The sequence below is a fragment of the Xenopus laevis genome, chromosome 9_10L (assembly GCF_017654675.1).
Source record: "Xenopus laevis strain J_2021 chromosome 9_10L, Xenopus_laevis_v10.1, whole genome shotgun sequence".
Taxonomy (NCBI): Eukaryota; Metazoa; Chordata; class Amphibia; order Anura; family Pipidae; genus Xenopus; species Xenopus laevis.
The window spans coordinates 61,359,797-61,375,283 of NC_054387.1; the positions used below are offsets into that span (position 1 = coordinate 61,359,797).

At 40.4% G+C, this 15,487-nt stretch overlaps 1 protein-coding gene across 1 annotated transcript in view; it reads left to right on the forward strand.

The window, feature by feature from the left end:
* Positions 1–10,076, forward strand: part of acmsd.L (aminocarboxymuconate semialdehyde decarboxylase L homeolog) — a 29,315-nt gene extending 19,239 nt beyond the window's left edge. The window contains exons 7-10 of the mRNA XM_018235682.2: positions 1,213–1,308; positions 3,920–4,092; positions 8,354–8,452; positions 9,539–10,076. Of these exons, the coding sequence (XP_018091171.1) occupies positions 1,213–1,308; positions 3,920–4,092; positions 8,354–8,452; positions 9,539–9,601 (431 nt within the window). The 3' untranslated portion in view covers positions 9,602–10,076. The remainder of the gene's footprint in view (positions 1–1,212; positions 1,309–3,919; positions 4,093–8,353; positions 8,453–9,538) is intronic.
* The last annotated feature ends 5,411 nt before the right edge of the window (positions 10,077–15,487 follow it).

The following is a 15,487-nucleotide window of genomic DNA, read 5'->3' on the forward strand; positions in this document are numbered from 1 at the left end:
TCGAAGGATAATTCCTTCGATCGAACGATAAAGTCCTTCAAATCGAACGATTCGAAGGATTTTGATCCAACGATCGAAGGAATAGCCTTCGATCAAAAAAAGTTAGGCAAGCCTATGGGGACCTTCCCCATAGGCTAACATTGACTTCGGTAGCTTTTAGATGGCGAACTAGGGGGTCGAAGTTTTTTTTAAAGAGACAGTACTTCGACTATCGAATGGTCGAATAGTCGAACGATTTTTACTTCGAATCCTTCGATTCGAAGTCGTAGTCGAAGGTCGAAGTAGCCCATTCGATGGTCAAAGTAGCCCAAAAAAAACTTCGAAATTTGAAGTTTTTTACCTTCGAATCCTTCACTCGAAGTTAGTGAATCGGCCCCTAAGTGTTTTAAGAATTTGGTGGGATAGCTCTACTACGGGTGGATTTGCCTGAAAAAGAGCAGGGTTCGGGGGCAGGAGCACCCAAACCACTTTAACTAAATGGTGAGCGGCTTCTAAGCATAGAGAGTTGTGCTATAACGGGATTGGTTGGGGAGAAATATACACGGAAGAAACTCCCATCAAGGGTGCTGGATTTTTGTATATATAATTATGAGCCTACCCTAAAACAAATGTGGCATGAGCCTCAAATGGTTAAAAAATATATTTTTTTTAAATATATTTAACAGTTACAACTTGTAAACATAATCCCACTTTAAAATATGACAAAAACAACATTGTTTTGTCTTTTTTCATGACTTTTCGTCATACAGGATATGATGTCACTAACATAAGATTGTTGAGGATGTAGTTTCATCTGCTCAGTTTGTCAGGTATAACCTGGCGAAGCAGACACTGGCGAAAAGGGTAACATAGTGCAAAAATCGCACTTTTATGGAGTAACGATTGTTCAAATGAGCGGAAATTAGCCTGGCAAAAAGGTTTAAAACTTTGTTAGAGACGAGCTCTTTAGTTACGAATTGTCCTCTGTGCCTGTTAGTAAATTGGCAAATTTTTGCTAGTGACGGCCACTTCACCCTTTAGTGAATTTGCACCCTGTGTTGTTAGGTATATGCAATACTAATACTAATCTCTAGATGGAGCTTCTACTTCATTACACACCCATTTTATTGCCACATAATTTGCACCCATGATAAATTATTTTTAAACAATATTAATATTCTTTAGTAATATTTTTAATTATATTTTCTGCCCACTTTATCTTTTTTTTGCTAGGCATGCCAGCTGAAACCACGACTGCCATTTGCTGTATGGTTCTAGGAGGAATATTCGAAAAATTTCCAAAGCTTAAAGTTTGTTTTGCACATGGAGGTACCTGCCTATTACTATATTCTGCCATCAACAAACTACCTATATATCCATTGTCTGTCTAAGAACCTTTCTATTATCTGTCTTTCTCTTTTAAATATTGTCGGTACCCAAAAATTAGTCCAAGTGCTGTGTAGGGTGGGTGTCCATGGGCCTCGGTAATTAGGGTTGCCCCCTTTTCTGGAAAAAAAAGCCTTCCTATATATTTATCTTTTTTCCCTATTAATAAAATTGTGATCAACCATCATTTTTACTGGCCAGGCCTGTAAAATACTGGCCAGGTGGCAACGCTATCTGTAATACTATTATTTTTTTTATCCCCTAGACAATGGTAATTTACATAAGGTGCTCAATCAATTCTACAGCAATATTGTATCTTCAGGAAATTGGGAAATGTGTTAATAGAATCACAGTTATAATCAAACTTTATTTAAAAAAAGTAACCACTGTAAGTAGGGTTGCCACCTGGCCGGTATTTTACAGGCCTGGCTGGTAAAAATTATTCTTGATGCTAATTTTATTAATAGGGTAAAAGGGCATAAATATAGGAAGGCCTGTATTTTTTTTTTCAAAAGAGATGGCAACCCTACTTGTAAACTGCCATATTTATTTTACAGATTTGATTAAATAACATAGGAATTGGAAGGGCTATTTGTCTGTATCAGGTGCATTATAGACCCTACAGCACAACTGGATGCACTTTCTCCAAATTAACATAATAATGTCTGAATTTCAGTGAGCCTGAGGACCAAGCCCCTGCTTGAATACAGGGTGGGGGTATACGCCCTGCCTAATGGCTTTCAAATTCTTTCTCAATTCACTGTGGTACAAAGGGAGAGTATCAGCCATAACAGTGACCAAACAGCTATATTTGGGATTTCAAAGGGACACAAGGACAATTAAAGACAAACATTGATTTGGCATGTGCCTTGCTGCATGTGCCAAAAACTAACATGTACAGCTGTATTCCTCAATACACATCTCCCTCACTCCATCCTTTCCATTTAGCCCTACCAACCCCCCACCCCAAACACAGAGTTTAACAAGGCTGGGACGTTGTCCAGTGCAGCCCCCCAGAGCTGTTGTTATATATCAGCAGGACAGGATAATGTGACTGCCTGCAGAGGGAGCAGAACATAACCATTATGCTCCTTTATCTAACAGTGCATACTGTATCCCTATTGCTTACAAAATATGATGCATAAGTCATTTTGCAGACACAAAACCTTGACCTTTCCATAGAAACAAATATGGATCTTTATCTTGCCAAATTTAAATGGTGTCACAAGCACTTTTTATCATTATTACTATAACAGATTCTGCTCGGTACAAGGAATCAAGAATGAGGTTGGAGAGGAAGGGAGGTCAGCCTTCTTCCCTAAAATGCAGCATACACTCTAATTTTTTACCGATTCCAAATGGCTACATCAGCCCCCCTATTCTGTAACCATTTGGAACCCCTTAGGTCAATGGCACATTCTGACAGCTGCATTGGTCAAAAAGCCCTTCCCTGTCTCTGCTGCTTCCCTATCACCGATAATATCTCTGCATGTATTATCAATGGAAGACTGTCACTACTATTTGTCGGACATAACTTTCATACGATTGTTGACTGTCAATTAATGGCCCGAGCATCATGTGATTCGTTCTCTTTACTACTTTAGTTGCAGGTCGGAAGATTGGAACGGACGTTCGTTCAATATAGCCTAATAATCTGCACGTCAGTGTGCCATAAGTATTAGACAAGTCTGTCTATAAAGTATAAGGCTTCCTAGGGTGCTGATAGATAATATAATACATTGAGGTGTTAAATTAAACACATCTAGTTCCTCTTCCATCCAGAGCAGGTCAGTCACTTCCCCATTTATGTTTTCTCACACTGTCTGTTCTGACACAAGCTAAATTGACTTATGACAGATTTGAGATAAAATAAACTCCCTGGGGTTGAAATCATGAATAAACCACATCTACAGAGATTCACTACACCTGGGTAATTAGTCACAAGCAAAGAAAAACTTTATTCAAATAACTTTTATGAAAAAGGATACCATTAGAGCAGTCTTTACTGGTGATCATCTAACTTGGGCCCACAGAAGTGGGAACAGTGACCCATAGATAAACAGTCGTCTGTAGAAAGTCTTTCCAAATTCAATAATGCATGAACATATTTACTCTTACAGAGCAGACAGTGAAGTAGCACCTACACTAGCAGTGGGGAAAGGAGCTCATTAAAGCCTCTTGTAGTATAGTGAATAACAGCATATAGGAAGGGAGAGATGGTAATTATAGTAGCAGTGATGTTAACATCCTCTGTGAAGGGACTGCGGACTAGCAAATATAGTAAGGAGAGATGGTGCCTATAGTAGCAGTGGGATAGTCTCTGGGAAGGGACTGTGACTATGAGTTAGCAGGTGTAGTAGGGAGAGATGGTTGGAATTTCCTTACTCACCTTTGTCCACCGATCGGCTTTATTATTATGAACAGATCTTTACACTCAAGATGTAGCATCTGCAATTGTGCCCAACTAAAATAAGTAATACAGATGAGTCAGCCTACACTACTTCTACTGGCAGCATCCCAATACAGTGCCTAATTGTCCATCGTCCTTTTGCAGGAGGTGCCTTTCCATACACAGTTGGTCGTATTGATCATGGTTTTAAAGTCCGTCCAGATCTGTGTGCCGTTGATAATACAACTGACCCATATTCATACCTTGGCAAATTTTATACAGATTCCTTGGTCCATGACCCACTTGCATTGAAACTTCTGGTTGATGTAATTGGAAAGGTAAGTCAGAATAGATTTTCATACTGGTAAATTATTTTCACCTGGGCTCTCTACTACTACTCTCTACATACTGTCAGTGCAGACATCTGGCAACTCAACCTGGAAAACCTCCTGGAAGCAGGACGTTTTAACAGAAATATTGAGCTCTACCACCCCATTTCCCAAATCAGCAGTTTTGTGTGACCAAGGCCTGACTAATAGTGGGAGGTGGGGCTAGGCAGAAACGGTTACGGTGACACATGTCCAAGTAGACAACACCTCCAAAAAAAAGGAGAGACTTACTATAAAGTCAATGGAGTAAGGCTGCTCATACACAGGCCGATAAAAGACTATTTAAGGGGCCCTGAGGAAGTCCTGCCCAATTGATATCTGCTCAAAAGTCATGCAGATATAGATCAAGGTTTGCACAAATTGGGTAAAGATGTTGTATGTTCACATAATCACCTATTATCATGTCTTGTTACCATGTTATGTTCCAGTAAGCACAGGGTCATTTATATTAGTATTCTGATAGAGGGCTACCAACATGTGCTGTGACTGCCATGGCTTACATTCTGTGGGGGGTAATATAATAAAAAGCACTACATTTGCCCAGGAGCAGTAACCCATAGCAACCAATCAGCAGCTAGAATTTACTGGTCACCTGTTTAAAAGCAAACATCTTATTGGTTGCTATGAGTTACTGCTCCTGTGCAAACATAGTGCCTTTTAATATAAATGGGGGTATCTGTCTTTATAGGCAAGCAATATATGTCATAAGAGTCACAGATCTTCTACAAATTAACAGAAATAAATAAAAGAGAGTGAGCAACAAGAAAAAAAGCAGATAGACCAAACCCACCATTCATGAAACCATTTTATAAAACTGTGATATTTAAGTACTAGAATATTTTAAGCTTTTTGGAATGCAGCAATCTAGGTGAATATTTAAAAAAAGAAAATTGTAGCGTAGGCTACTATGCCCTTAAATGTTGCTAAAAGGCATTCTGTAGCATTAATAATAAATAGCCCTCCTTGAATGCTTTGCAAAAGCACAGCAAATATATAAACTGCAAATGCCAAAAGATCGTGCTGTGTTATTCTACATCTTCATTTCTGTAGCTGATAAAAAGTGTTACTGAATAATCAAATAACATTCAGCGTGATTTATCGCCAAACCAAATGTCATACATTTGACTTTTGCAAAGTATGAATCGAAGGGTCAGTAAGATGTCTCCAAAGGGAAAAATTATTTTTGAGTGAAAAGGTTATCTGCTGCAAAATGAACTTATCAGGTGGCTGAGAAACACTTACTTACAATCGCCTTTTTGGCTCTTGAATCCACAGTGACACCAAGTGGCTTAACATAGAAAAGTTAAAGTGTGCCCGAAAGAACACTTTAGGGCTTATTTACAAACACCAGCGCTATCTGTAAAGAGCTTAAATGGATGCAAAATTTGACACTATTAGGAAAGCTACCCATGTCTGAAGTTAATATCTCTTTTTAAAGGAGTAGTTAACTGTCACATTTTTTTGAATTTTCAGATGCAGCAGCCATTACTAACGATATTGTCCAATGTAAAGTTCTACTAAAGTCTGTATAAGTTTATACATTTCTTGCAGCTTCAGCCCCTAGTGAGCATGCTTCTAAAGTCCTGCAGTCAGGCAGACCCATGCCCAACCCGCCACCCTGCTATGTCCCCTACTCAGACCCACTACCCAAACCCACCTGCAATGGGTTTACTTACCTCCCAGGGACCTGCATAACAAGAAGTGACGTCACTGTGGATCGGAATTGATGTCACTCTGGAGGTGGATCAACCATGTTAAGAGCAAAAATTGCTTGATTGTGAAGAGTGGGTGGAATAAAACGTGCGGAGTGCCTGCCTGGTTGGTTAATTGGGAACTTCCTACCTGAAACCTGACCACTTTGTGGGTATTCTGGGGGTATCTGTCCCGCTGCAGGTCTCTACATGCTTCCCTTTTTAATAAAGTTTGTTACAGGGCCACAGTTACAATTTAATTATTAGTTGTTGGAAAAGCTTTAAGTCAGGGAGCAATAGGGGCTTAAGCTAGTGCTTATGTAGATGCTAGCATCTAGGGATGCACCGAATCCACTATTTTGGATTCGGCCGAACCCCCGAATCCTTCACGAAAGATTCGGCCGAATACCGAACCGAATCCGAATTTGCATATGCAAACTAGGGGTGGGAAGGGGAAAAATGTTTTACTTCCTTGTTTTGTGACAAAAAGTCACATGATTTTCCTCCTTTGCAAATAAGGATACAGATTCGGTTCGGCCGGGCATTAGGATCCGAATCCTGCTGAAAAAGGCCAAATCCTGGCCGAATCCCGAACCAAATCCTGGATTTCGGTGCATCCTTACTAGCAACTAATGTATCAAATTGAAAAACCTGCACGGGTCTGTTTTTTTAGACCCGCACCCAGCGCCGATCCGCACCTTTATGCCGCCTGAGGCGGCCTTCCGTTGCTGCCCCGACCCCTCCTCATGGCGCTCACATTTTCTGCACAGGAGGGGGTCGGGGCGCTGCACGATGCTAGTGCAGAGAGCGCAATTGCGCTCTCTGCACTAGAAGAGCCGAATTTCCGGGTTGAAAACCGGAAATTCGGCTCTTAGTTACCAGGAGCGTCAACCAGGGGGGCGCTGCCGCCTGAGGTGAGTGTCTCAACTCGCCTCATTGGTGGAGCGCCCCTGCCCGCACCTAACCCATGAAGTGACATCACGCCAGTCGATTTTTAAATTGTAATGTGTAGATCTTCTTCTATTTTCCCCTTGAATGGCTGCCTAAAGCCCACACCACTGCAATTAAAGGGTACCCAGAGGCCACACACACAGTGGGAACATGAAGTATAATCTGTCTGAGTCCTGATTGCTTTGCGGGTATTCAGCGGGTTACCAACCTGCTGCAGGACTCTAGCATGGCTTACAGATGCTACTACAAAATGCAGTAAGTGGGCAGTGAAAACAATGCTAACTAAAATTTTAAAAATGCCTTTATGGGGGTTTAATATTTAAAGGGATTCTGTCATGGTTTCTATGATGTCGTTTTTATTTCTAAATTACACTGTTTACACTGCAAATAATATCAAATTTTATTCCTGAACCAGCAAGTGTATTTTTTTTTTTTATTTGTAATATTGGTGTGTAGGCAGCCAGCTCAGGTCATTTTGCCTGATCATGTGCTTTCAGAAAGAGCCAGCACTTTAGGATGGAAGTGCTTTCTGTCAGGCTGTTGTCTCTCCTACTTAATGTAACTGAATGTGTCACAGTGGGACTTGGCTTTTTACTATTGGGTGCTGTTCTTAGATCTATCAGGCAGCTGTTAACTTGTGTTAGGGAGCTGCTATCTGGTTACCTTCCCATTGTTCCGTTGTTAGGCTGCTGGAGGGGGGTGGAGGGGGTGATATCACTCCAACGTGCAGTACGGCAGTAAAGAGTGACTGAAGTCACATGACTGGGGGCAGCTGGGAAACTGATAATATGTATAGTCATATGTCAGATTTTTAAATATAAAAAAATATGTTTGCTCCTTTGAGAAATGGATTTCAGTGCAGAATTCTGCTGGAGCAACACTATTAACTGATGTGTTTTGAAAAAATAATTTTCCCATGACAGTATCCCTTTAAAAACAATACATTTTGTAAAGGTGAACTACCCCTTTAAGGTAACCATACGTACGCAAATATTGCATGCTTTTATATTTGGCAATCTGGATTCAGGGTGGTCCTTTATAACTGCCACAGCAGTGGCCATATATGCAAAGATGACTGAATGCTATGTGTGAAATCTACCAACCAAATCAGTATATATATATATATATATATATGGCCTCCCAAAGGGAGCAAGTAAATTGCCTTATAGACCCATATCTACATTAATTTGCTTTTGATATCAATTAGACTGGAAGGAAAAACAAGAACCGCCTCAGCAACGGCAAAAACAGGCGAACATGCCACGTAATAGTGATTCAGAAAAATAGAAAAAATTGGGGAAGGTATTGGTACTGGCCTCTTCCACTTGAGGAAGGGCATTTGTTTGTCCCGAAACGTTTGAACATGACTCACATGTCAAGAGCACTACAATAAATTTGGGATCACCCCGCATCTGAACAAGGTATTGGTTATTTCATTTTTTGCATTACGTAATAGTGATTGCCAGCATGGCACACTGATACCCAGCTATACAAGCTTGCACTGCTTCATACAGTTTAGTTTGATTGTATTTTGGCAATTATTCACTTTATTTTTCTTTCATATTTAGGACAAGGTGGTTTTGGGAAGTGACTACCCTTTTCCATTAGGAGAACATATACCTGGACAACTAATTGAATCTATGGAAGATTTTGATAAGAAACTAAAGGTTACATTTTTATTGCAAGTTCCATATTGTTAGTTTTTTTTATATTTATGTCCATTTAAAATCTATTTCATTAGTGAAACATTCTGTATAAACATTGCATTATTTAGCAAACAATGCCCAGCCTAGCTAAAGACACATTAATTTAGTTCAGGGATTCTTAAAGGAGAAGGAAAGTCTTTTTGCACTTGGGGGTGCCAAATTAGGCACCCCCAAGTGATTGTATTGACTTACCTGAAACCACGGGCCGGTGCTCCTATCAGCAGAAAACTGCACCGGCCCGGGGGTTATTCCAGTGAGCACCACAAAGCGATCCTCTTCCGGCTTTTTCTTTCTTCAAATTTCACAGGGCAGACGCATGCGCAGTATAACGAAATAGTCAACTTTTTAGTTTAAGTTCGCTTTTCACTTCACTGCGCAGCCACAAAGAAAGAGGAAGACAGAAGAGAATTTCTCTGTGGTGCTCACTGGTATAACTCCGGGCCGGTGCAGTTTTTTGCCCAGGGTTTCAGGTAAATCAATACAATCACTTGGGGGTGCCTAACATTTGGCAACCCCAAGTGCAAGAACACTTTCCTTCTCCTTTAACCTAGGTAAGTATATAGTTATTTAGCTTTTTATTCAGCAGCTCTTCAATTTGCATCTTAAGCAATCTGGAACTAGGGTCCAAATTATCCTAGCAACCATGCATTGATTTCAATAGGAGACTGGAATATCAATAGGACATGGCCTGAATAGAAGGATCAGTAATAAAAAGTTACAATAACAATACATTTGTAGCCTTACAGAGCATTTGTTTTTTAGAAGGGAGTCAGTGACGCCCATTTGAAAGCTACAAAGAGTCAGAAGAAAAAGGCAAATAACTATAAAAAAATTATGAAAACCAATTGAAAAGATGCTTACAAATGGCCATTCCATGTCATAATAAAAGTTACCTTAAAGTTGAACCACTCCTTTAATCAGCTGACCTGCAATAGTCTGTCAAAAGTCAGAACCTGCAATTCAGAGAATATTTCCATAATTAAATGTATCCAATGTTTCTATACTCAGCTAACATCCACATTTTATCCATATTATTTGTTTTAACAGGAGAAGCTATTGACTGGAAATGCATTGACTTTTCTGGGACTGGACAGAACACAGTTTGAATAATTGCACAAAAGAGTTCTATGGAAATATTCATCATTAGCAGACATATATTTAAGTAAATAAATACTGTACTGTATATATATATGTATAGTATATATACTATGACCACCTTTCTATTGTTCTGATCTTTTCGCAAAATAGCCTCAGCGACTGGAACTGCAAAAAGTGAAGAAGAGCTGCACCTCTTCACTTCTAATCTGCCAATGCATCGCCTACTAGCAGATATACTGTGCATTGCCATATAAGTTTCTTTTAAAAAGGGACTATCTCTTTAGCGACCAATATCCACAGTACACAGATATTGTTCACGAACAGTGGGTTAACATACAGGTACTGAAAACCATATAAAACTTTGTTTTGTTTGATTTTATCTGTACGTGTATGGCTAGCTTCAAAAATGCAGTCATTAGGTTCAGTGTCGTGCTCTGAGAAAAATGAAATGCAAATTGCTCAGCCCTGTTGCCAAAAAGTGAAAATAAAATACTGGAATTATTTACCTGCTTCCTTGCTTTGTGTGTCCACGTTCATGCCTGGGTGGGCTACAGCTTGATATTTGTTTTCATCCTGGTCAATCCTCTGCATTATCCACTTCTCAGCCATAGATCCCTCTCATGTCACTAATTAGTATATAAAATCTGGCAAGTGTGCTCACTTAAACATCCTGCAATTATAAAGTGTCAATATATTGCATAATGCTATACAACAGAATGGTGTATACATGAAACATATAGATTATATTACGAATACTGACCGATACATGAAGGTAAAGAGGGCCCTGATCAACAGGCCCTCAAGCATGAGTTCAATTTCTTCTCCCTACTTTTAGGCTAGGGCCACACTACACGGATCGTGGCCTGTGGAGAAATTATTTTTAAAAAATGCTGTTCCCTACTTCTCTGTTACCTTTGTTTTGCCAGGGCAACGTTAAGCTGTGACAAGTCCCGAGATACGCAGACTTTGTGGAACCCCACTATGTATACAAAGTAGAATTGTAACCCCACCTAAGGCTAGGGCCACACTACAAGGATCTCGTCCTGAAGAGAAACGCAATCTAATCTCATATAAGTGCCTAGTTTGTAACACGAGTGCCAGAGGGTGTGTGTTTATTCAGTTTATTCAATATAATGGAGTTGACTTAATGGAAAATTAAAGCTATCAGTGACATAAAACAATTACAGTATAAGTATGCTTATTTAAAAGGCCCTTAGCACCTCAATTTAAACTACTATCTTTAATTTTAGCAGTTTAGCTTGTTCCCTCGAAATCACGCCTTTCAACACCACTCTACTCTGTCTTGCAGACAGTCACTGTCTTCTGCATACTCCTGTCTGGAAAGAAGAAATTAGCAGTCGAAATGTCCTGCTTTTAGGAAGGGATTCTACATTTACACTCAGGAGAACTTGTTTTAAAATTACTCTTTCCAACTTTCCAGGGAGAATACCAGAATTTTACTCTTTGAGGCTTCCTTAAAGGGGAATTATCATGAAAAAATACATATAAGCTTCATCACACTGAAACTTTCCATATATAATTAATTAAAATGCGGCATCAACTTTATCTTCACCATCCCTCTCTCAGCATCTGTTTCTCTTCATTCTGTCTTCATGCAGGAGTTGGGTGTCAGGTTTTCACTGACAGATTAACTCAAATAACCAACTCCAGCACAAACAAAATGTTATGAAATACTGACTTTGGCACAAATCCTGCATGTAAAGAAACACAGTTTCTGGTGATTTTAAAAAACTGAGCTTTAATACATCTTCTAGGCAAAAGGAGCACCCCCACAGGCTGTATTAGACTTAACTGTCATTCAAAATCAGACTCCCCACTCCGGCATGAAGACAGAATGAAGAAAGGCTGACTCTAAGAGGAGGTGTCACGTCTTTTGGAAAAAAAGCACACAGATGAATTTTACAAGTCGCTGTGATACAACTGCTCCCGCACCAATCTCAGAAGCATCCACTTCTACTAAGAAAGGAAGAGTAGAATCTGGATCCTGAAGCACTAGATCAGAAGTGCTAAATGTTCAAAGTTTCTCATAGCCTCTTCAGACCATAAACTAGGATCTGCCCCTTTTCTGATGAGGGCAGTGACTGGAGCCAACAGAGTTGAAAAGTTTTTTAATAAATTGCAGCTAATAATTGCGAACCCTAGGAATCTTTGAATGGCTAAAGAAAGGGGTTGCACCCAATCCAAAATGACCTGAACCCTGGTTGGCTCCATCTCCAGGCCCTTTTGTAAAATAATATACCCAAAAAATAAATAGAGGAAATTTCTAAATTAAATTTTTTTGATATTGGTATTAAAATGATTTTGATTTTTAAAGGAGAAGCAAAGGCAATTTATATTGGGGGTGCCAAAACGTATGCAGCCCCAAGTGATTATATTTACTTACCTGTCACCCCAGGCCGGTGCTCCTATCAGCAGAAATCTGCACCGGCCTGGGGGTTCTTCCAGAGAGCACCACGGAGCAATCCTCTTCCTTCTTCTTCTTTTTTCAAATTTCCTGGGGCAGATGCTTGCACAGTAGAGTGAAATCGCTGGCTTTTCATTAAAGTTAGGTTTTTTGCTCTACTGCGCATGCGCAGCCACAAGAAGACTTGCTCCGTGGTGCTTACTGGAAGAACCCCAGAGTCAGGTAAGTAAATATAATCACTTGAGGTGCCTAACTTTTGGCACCCCCAAGTGTAATTTGCCTTTAACTTACATAACACCTCCTGAACATGGGCACAATGGTCTGTTAAATTATTACCACCGAGCTACGCTACTACATAGTGACCCAAAAGATCACGGATGACATTGTTTACAAATTCTTGGAAAATGGCCGGGGCATTACACAACCCTAAAACAGAAACGGAACTAGAGGGGGGCGGGCCCTGTCGCAGGACGCGCAGCCGGGCCCCTGCCCCCCTCCGAACACCCGGAACTGGCCGGGGAACATGCGGCGGGCGGACTGCCGGGGGCTCTGAGGGGGTGCGGGCCCTGGCCCACTCGAACCCCCTGCTCCCCCGGTAGTTCCGCCCCTGCCCTAAAAGCATTGCTAAGAACTCACAATGCATATCACGTGTAGGCCATCTTCCATTCGACTCTTTCCCTGATCCAAATTAAATTCTAAATTCTAAGAGCCCTTCAGATCAAGATTAGAAAAAAATTGTGGCTGTTGAAGAGTTCAGAAATCAAGGGAAGGGGGTAACGATTTTTTACTGTGATCTTATTCAGACCTCTATAACAATAGGAAGGCCTTATAAACCCCCTTTCCAGATTTCTCTTAACATACTCCTTCATGGCCTTAGATTCAGAAAGTGAAAGAGGGTATTTCATACACCTAGGGGAAGAGGAACCTGGAATTAAATCAATAGCACAGTCATAAGGCCTGTTCAGAGGGAGGGTCTCAGTTTTTTTTTGAGAAGACATTTGCAACGGAAGGTAACCCTTCCGACCAAGGACATGGGAAGGTTTTAGACGAAAAACCTCACAGTCTATTCCCCAATGCAGTATCTTGTTATTAACCCAATCAACTTGGGGATTATGTTTCTGTAACCAGGGGAGTCTTAGAATCACAGGAGTATGAGGACAAATGATAATGTAAAAGAAACTTTGTTCAGAGTGATAAGTACCCATAGACATGATCAGATTATCAGATTTAAAAGACCCTAACCCACATCCTAAAGAGCTTCCATCAATGGCCAATAATTTGACTGATGGGACAAGGGGTTGTGTGGGAATGCCATGTCTATGATTAAAATGCATCTAAAAAAATTCCCGCTGCTCCGGAATCTAAAAAGGCAGTATTTTCTACGCAACCCTTCTCATAATTGTAAGACGACCAGAATGAGCATTTTGGAAAAAAAAAATTGGGGAGTTGAAACTGCATGACAGATCTCCCCAGACCTGCTGCTGTTTCCTTATCTCTTGGGACAAGTGTCACAAAAATGCCCTTTACCCCCACAATATAGACACAACCCGTTAGTATGCCTTCTGACCTTTTCTTCAAAGGACAAACAAGTAGACCCCAATTGCATGGGTTCCTCTGCAGGCCTAGGAGCTACCACTTCAGGCTTGGGTGTAAATTCCAAAGGAGTATCATGAGGTGTAGAAGCAGGGGTTCTCTCCTATCAATCTGTATAGCAAGGTGCATAAATGCATCAAGGGAGGATGGAGCCGGGAAGTTAATTAAGCTATCTTCGATAGTGTTAGGAAAGCATAAGGCAATATCATTCCAGCCTCTCTCCACCGCCCAGTGGCAAAACTCAGTGCAATAATCCTCAATTTGCCATTTACCCTGTTTGAAGCTACGGATTGCTGAGTCAGCAGAGGCAGAACGATCAGGGTCGTCATAGATAATTGCCATGGCCTTGAAAAACACCCTGAGAGAGAGACAAGCTGGATCAGAAGGGGATAGACTAAATGCCCATAGCTGATGGTCCCCTTGGAGTAGGGTGATAACAAAATTTACCCTGGACTCCTCGGTGGGGAAGGAGCGGGGTAAAAATCCTAAATGTAATTTACAGGACTCCTGAATAGGCAAAGAATTAACTGTGGTCCCTGTGAATTTTTCAGGGAAAGGGACCTTGAGCTTCGCCACAGTGTTACCAAGGGGTGTTGGTAGTGGACTGCCTCCTAGGACAAGGGCTGGAGGGGGAGCTTCCAAATTTACAAATATACATTATGGGGCCAATTCATTAACTTCGCGTGAAGGAATAGAAGAAAAAATACTTCGAATTTCGAAGTGTTTTTTTGGCTACTTCGACCATCGAATGGGCTACTTCGACCTTCGACTACGACTTTGAATCGAAGGATTCGAACTAAAAATCGTTCGACTGTTCGATAGTCGAAGTACTGTCTCTTTAAGAAAAAACTTCGACCCCCTAGTTTGCCACCTAAAAGCTACCGAACCCAATGTTAGCCTATGGGGAAGGTCCCCATAGGCTTGGCTAAGTTTTTTTGGTTGAAGGATAATCCTTCGATCGTTGGATTTAAATCGTTCGATTCAAAGGATTTAATCGTTCGATTATTCCTTCGATCAAAGTATTTGCGCGAAATCCTTCGACTTCGATATTCGAAGTCGAATGATTTTCATTCCCAGTCGAATATCGAAGGTTAATTAACCCTTGATATTCGACCCTTGATGAATTTGCCCCCAAGTGATTAAGGACACATATCTCTGTTGGACCAAAACGATCATTCACACACGCACCCATCAATGTAACAATAAGGGGCAGATTTATCAAGGGTCGAATTTCGAAGTAGAAAAAGCTTCAAAATTTGACCATCGAATTGGAATACTTCGACTTCAAATATCGAAGTCGAAGTATTTTTTAGCAAAATTGGCCATCCTGCGATCGAAGGAAAATCGTTCGAACAAACGATTAAATCGTTCGAATCATACGATTTTAGCGTACAATTGAAGGATTTTACTTCGATGTGCAAAGACTTAGAAAATGGCTGTAGAAGGTCCCCATAGGCTAATATAGCACTTCTGCAAGTTTAATTTGGCGAAGTATTGAAGTCGAAGTTTTTTTTAAAGAGACAGTACTTCGATTATCGAATGGTCGAATATTTGAACGATTTTTACTTTGAATCGAAGTCAAAGTAAATTCGAAGTCGTAGTATCCTATTCGATGATCGAAGTATCCAAAAAAATGACGTCAAATTTTTCGAAAATTCCCTCTAATTCACTTCAACCCTCGATAAATCTGCCCCTAAGTATTCCGTTTTATCAGATCATGTTTAAGTTCTCACCTTACCTTAGAAATACCAGGAAAATGCATTTAGAAACATGCGCTCAAAAACAAACAAAATTCACCATATAACAAAACATTTCTTAAAATGTTCCCACTGCTACTCTGTTTTTGCAGTCTATTTAATCAGGCAACTTAGATTCCTATT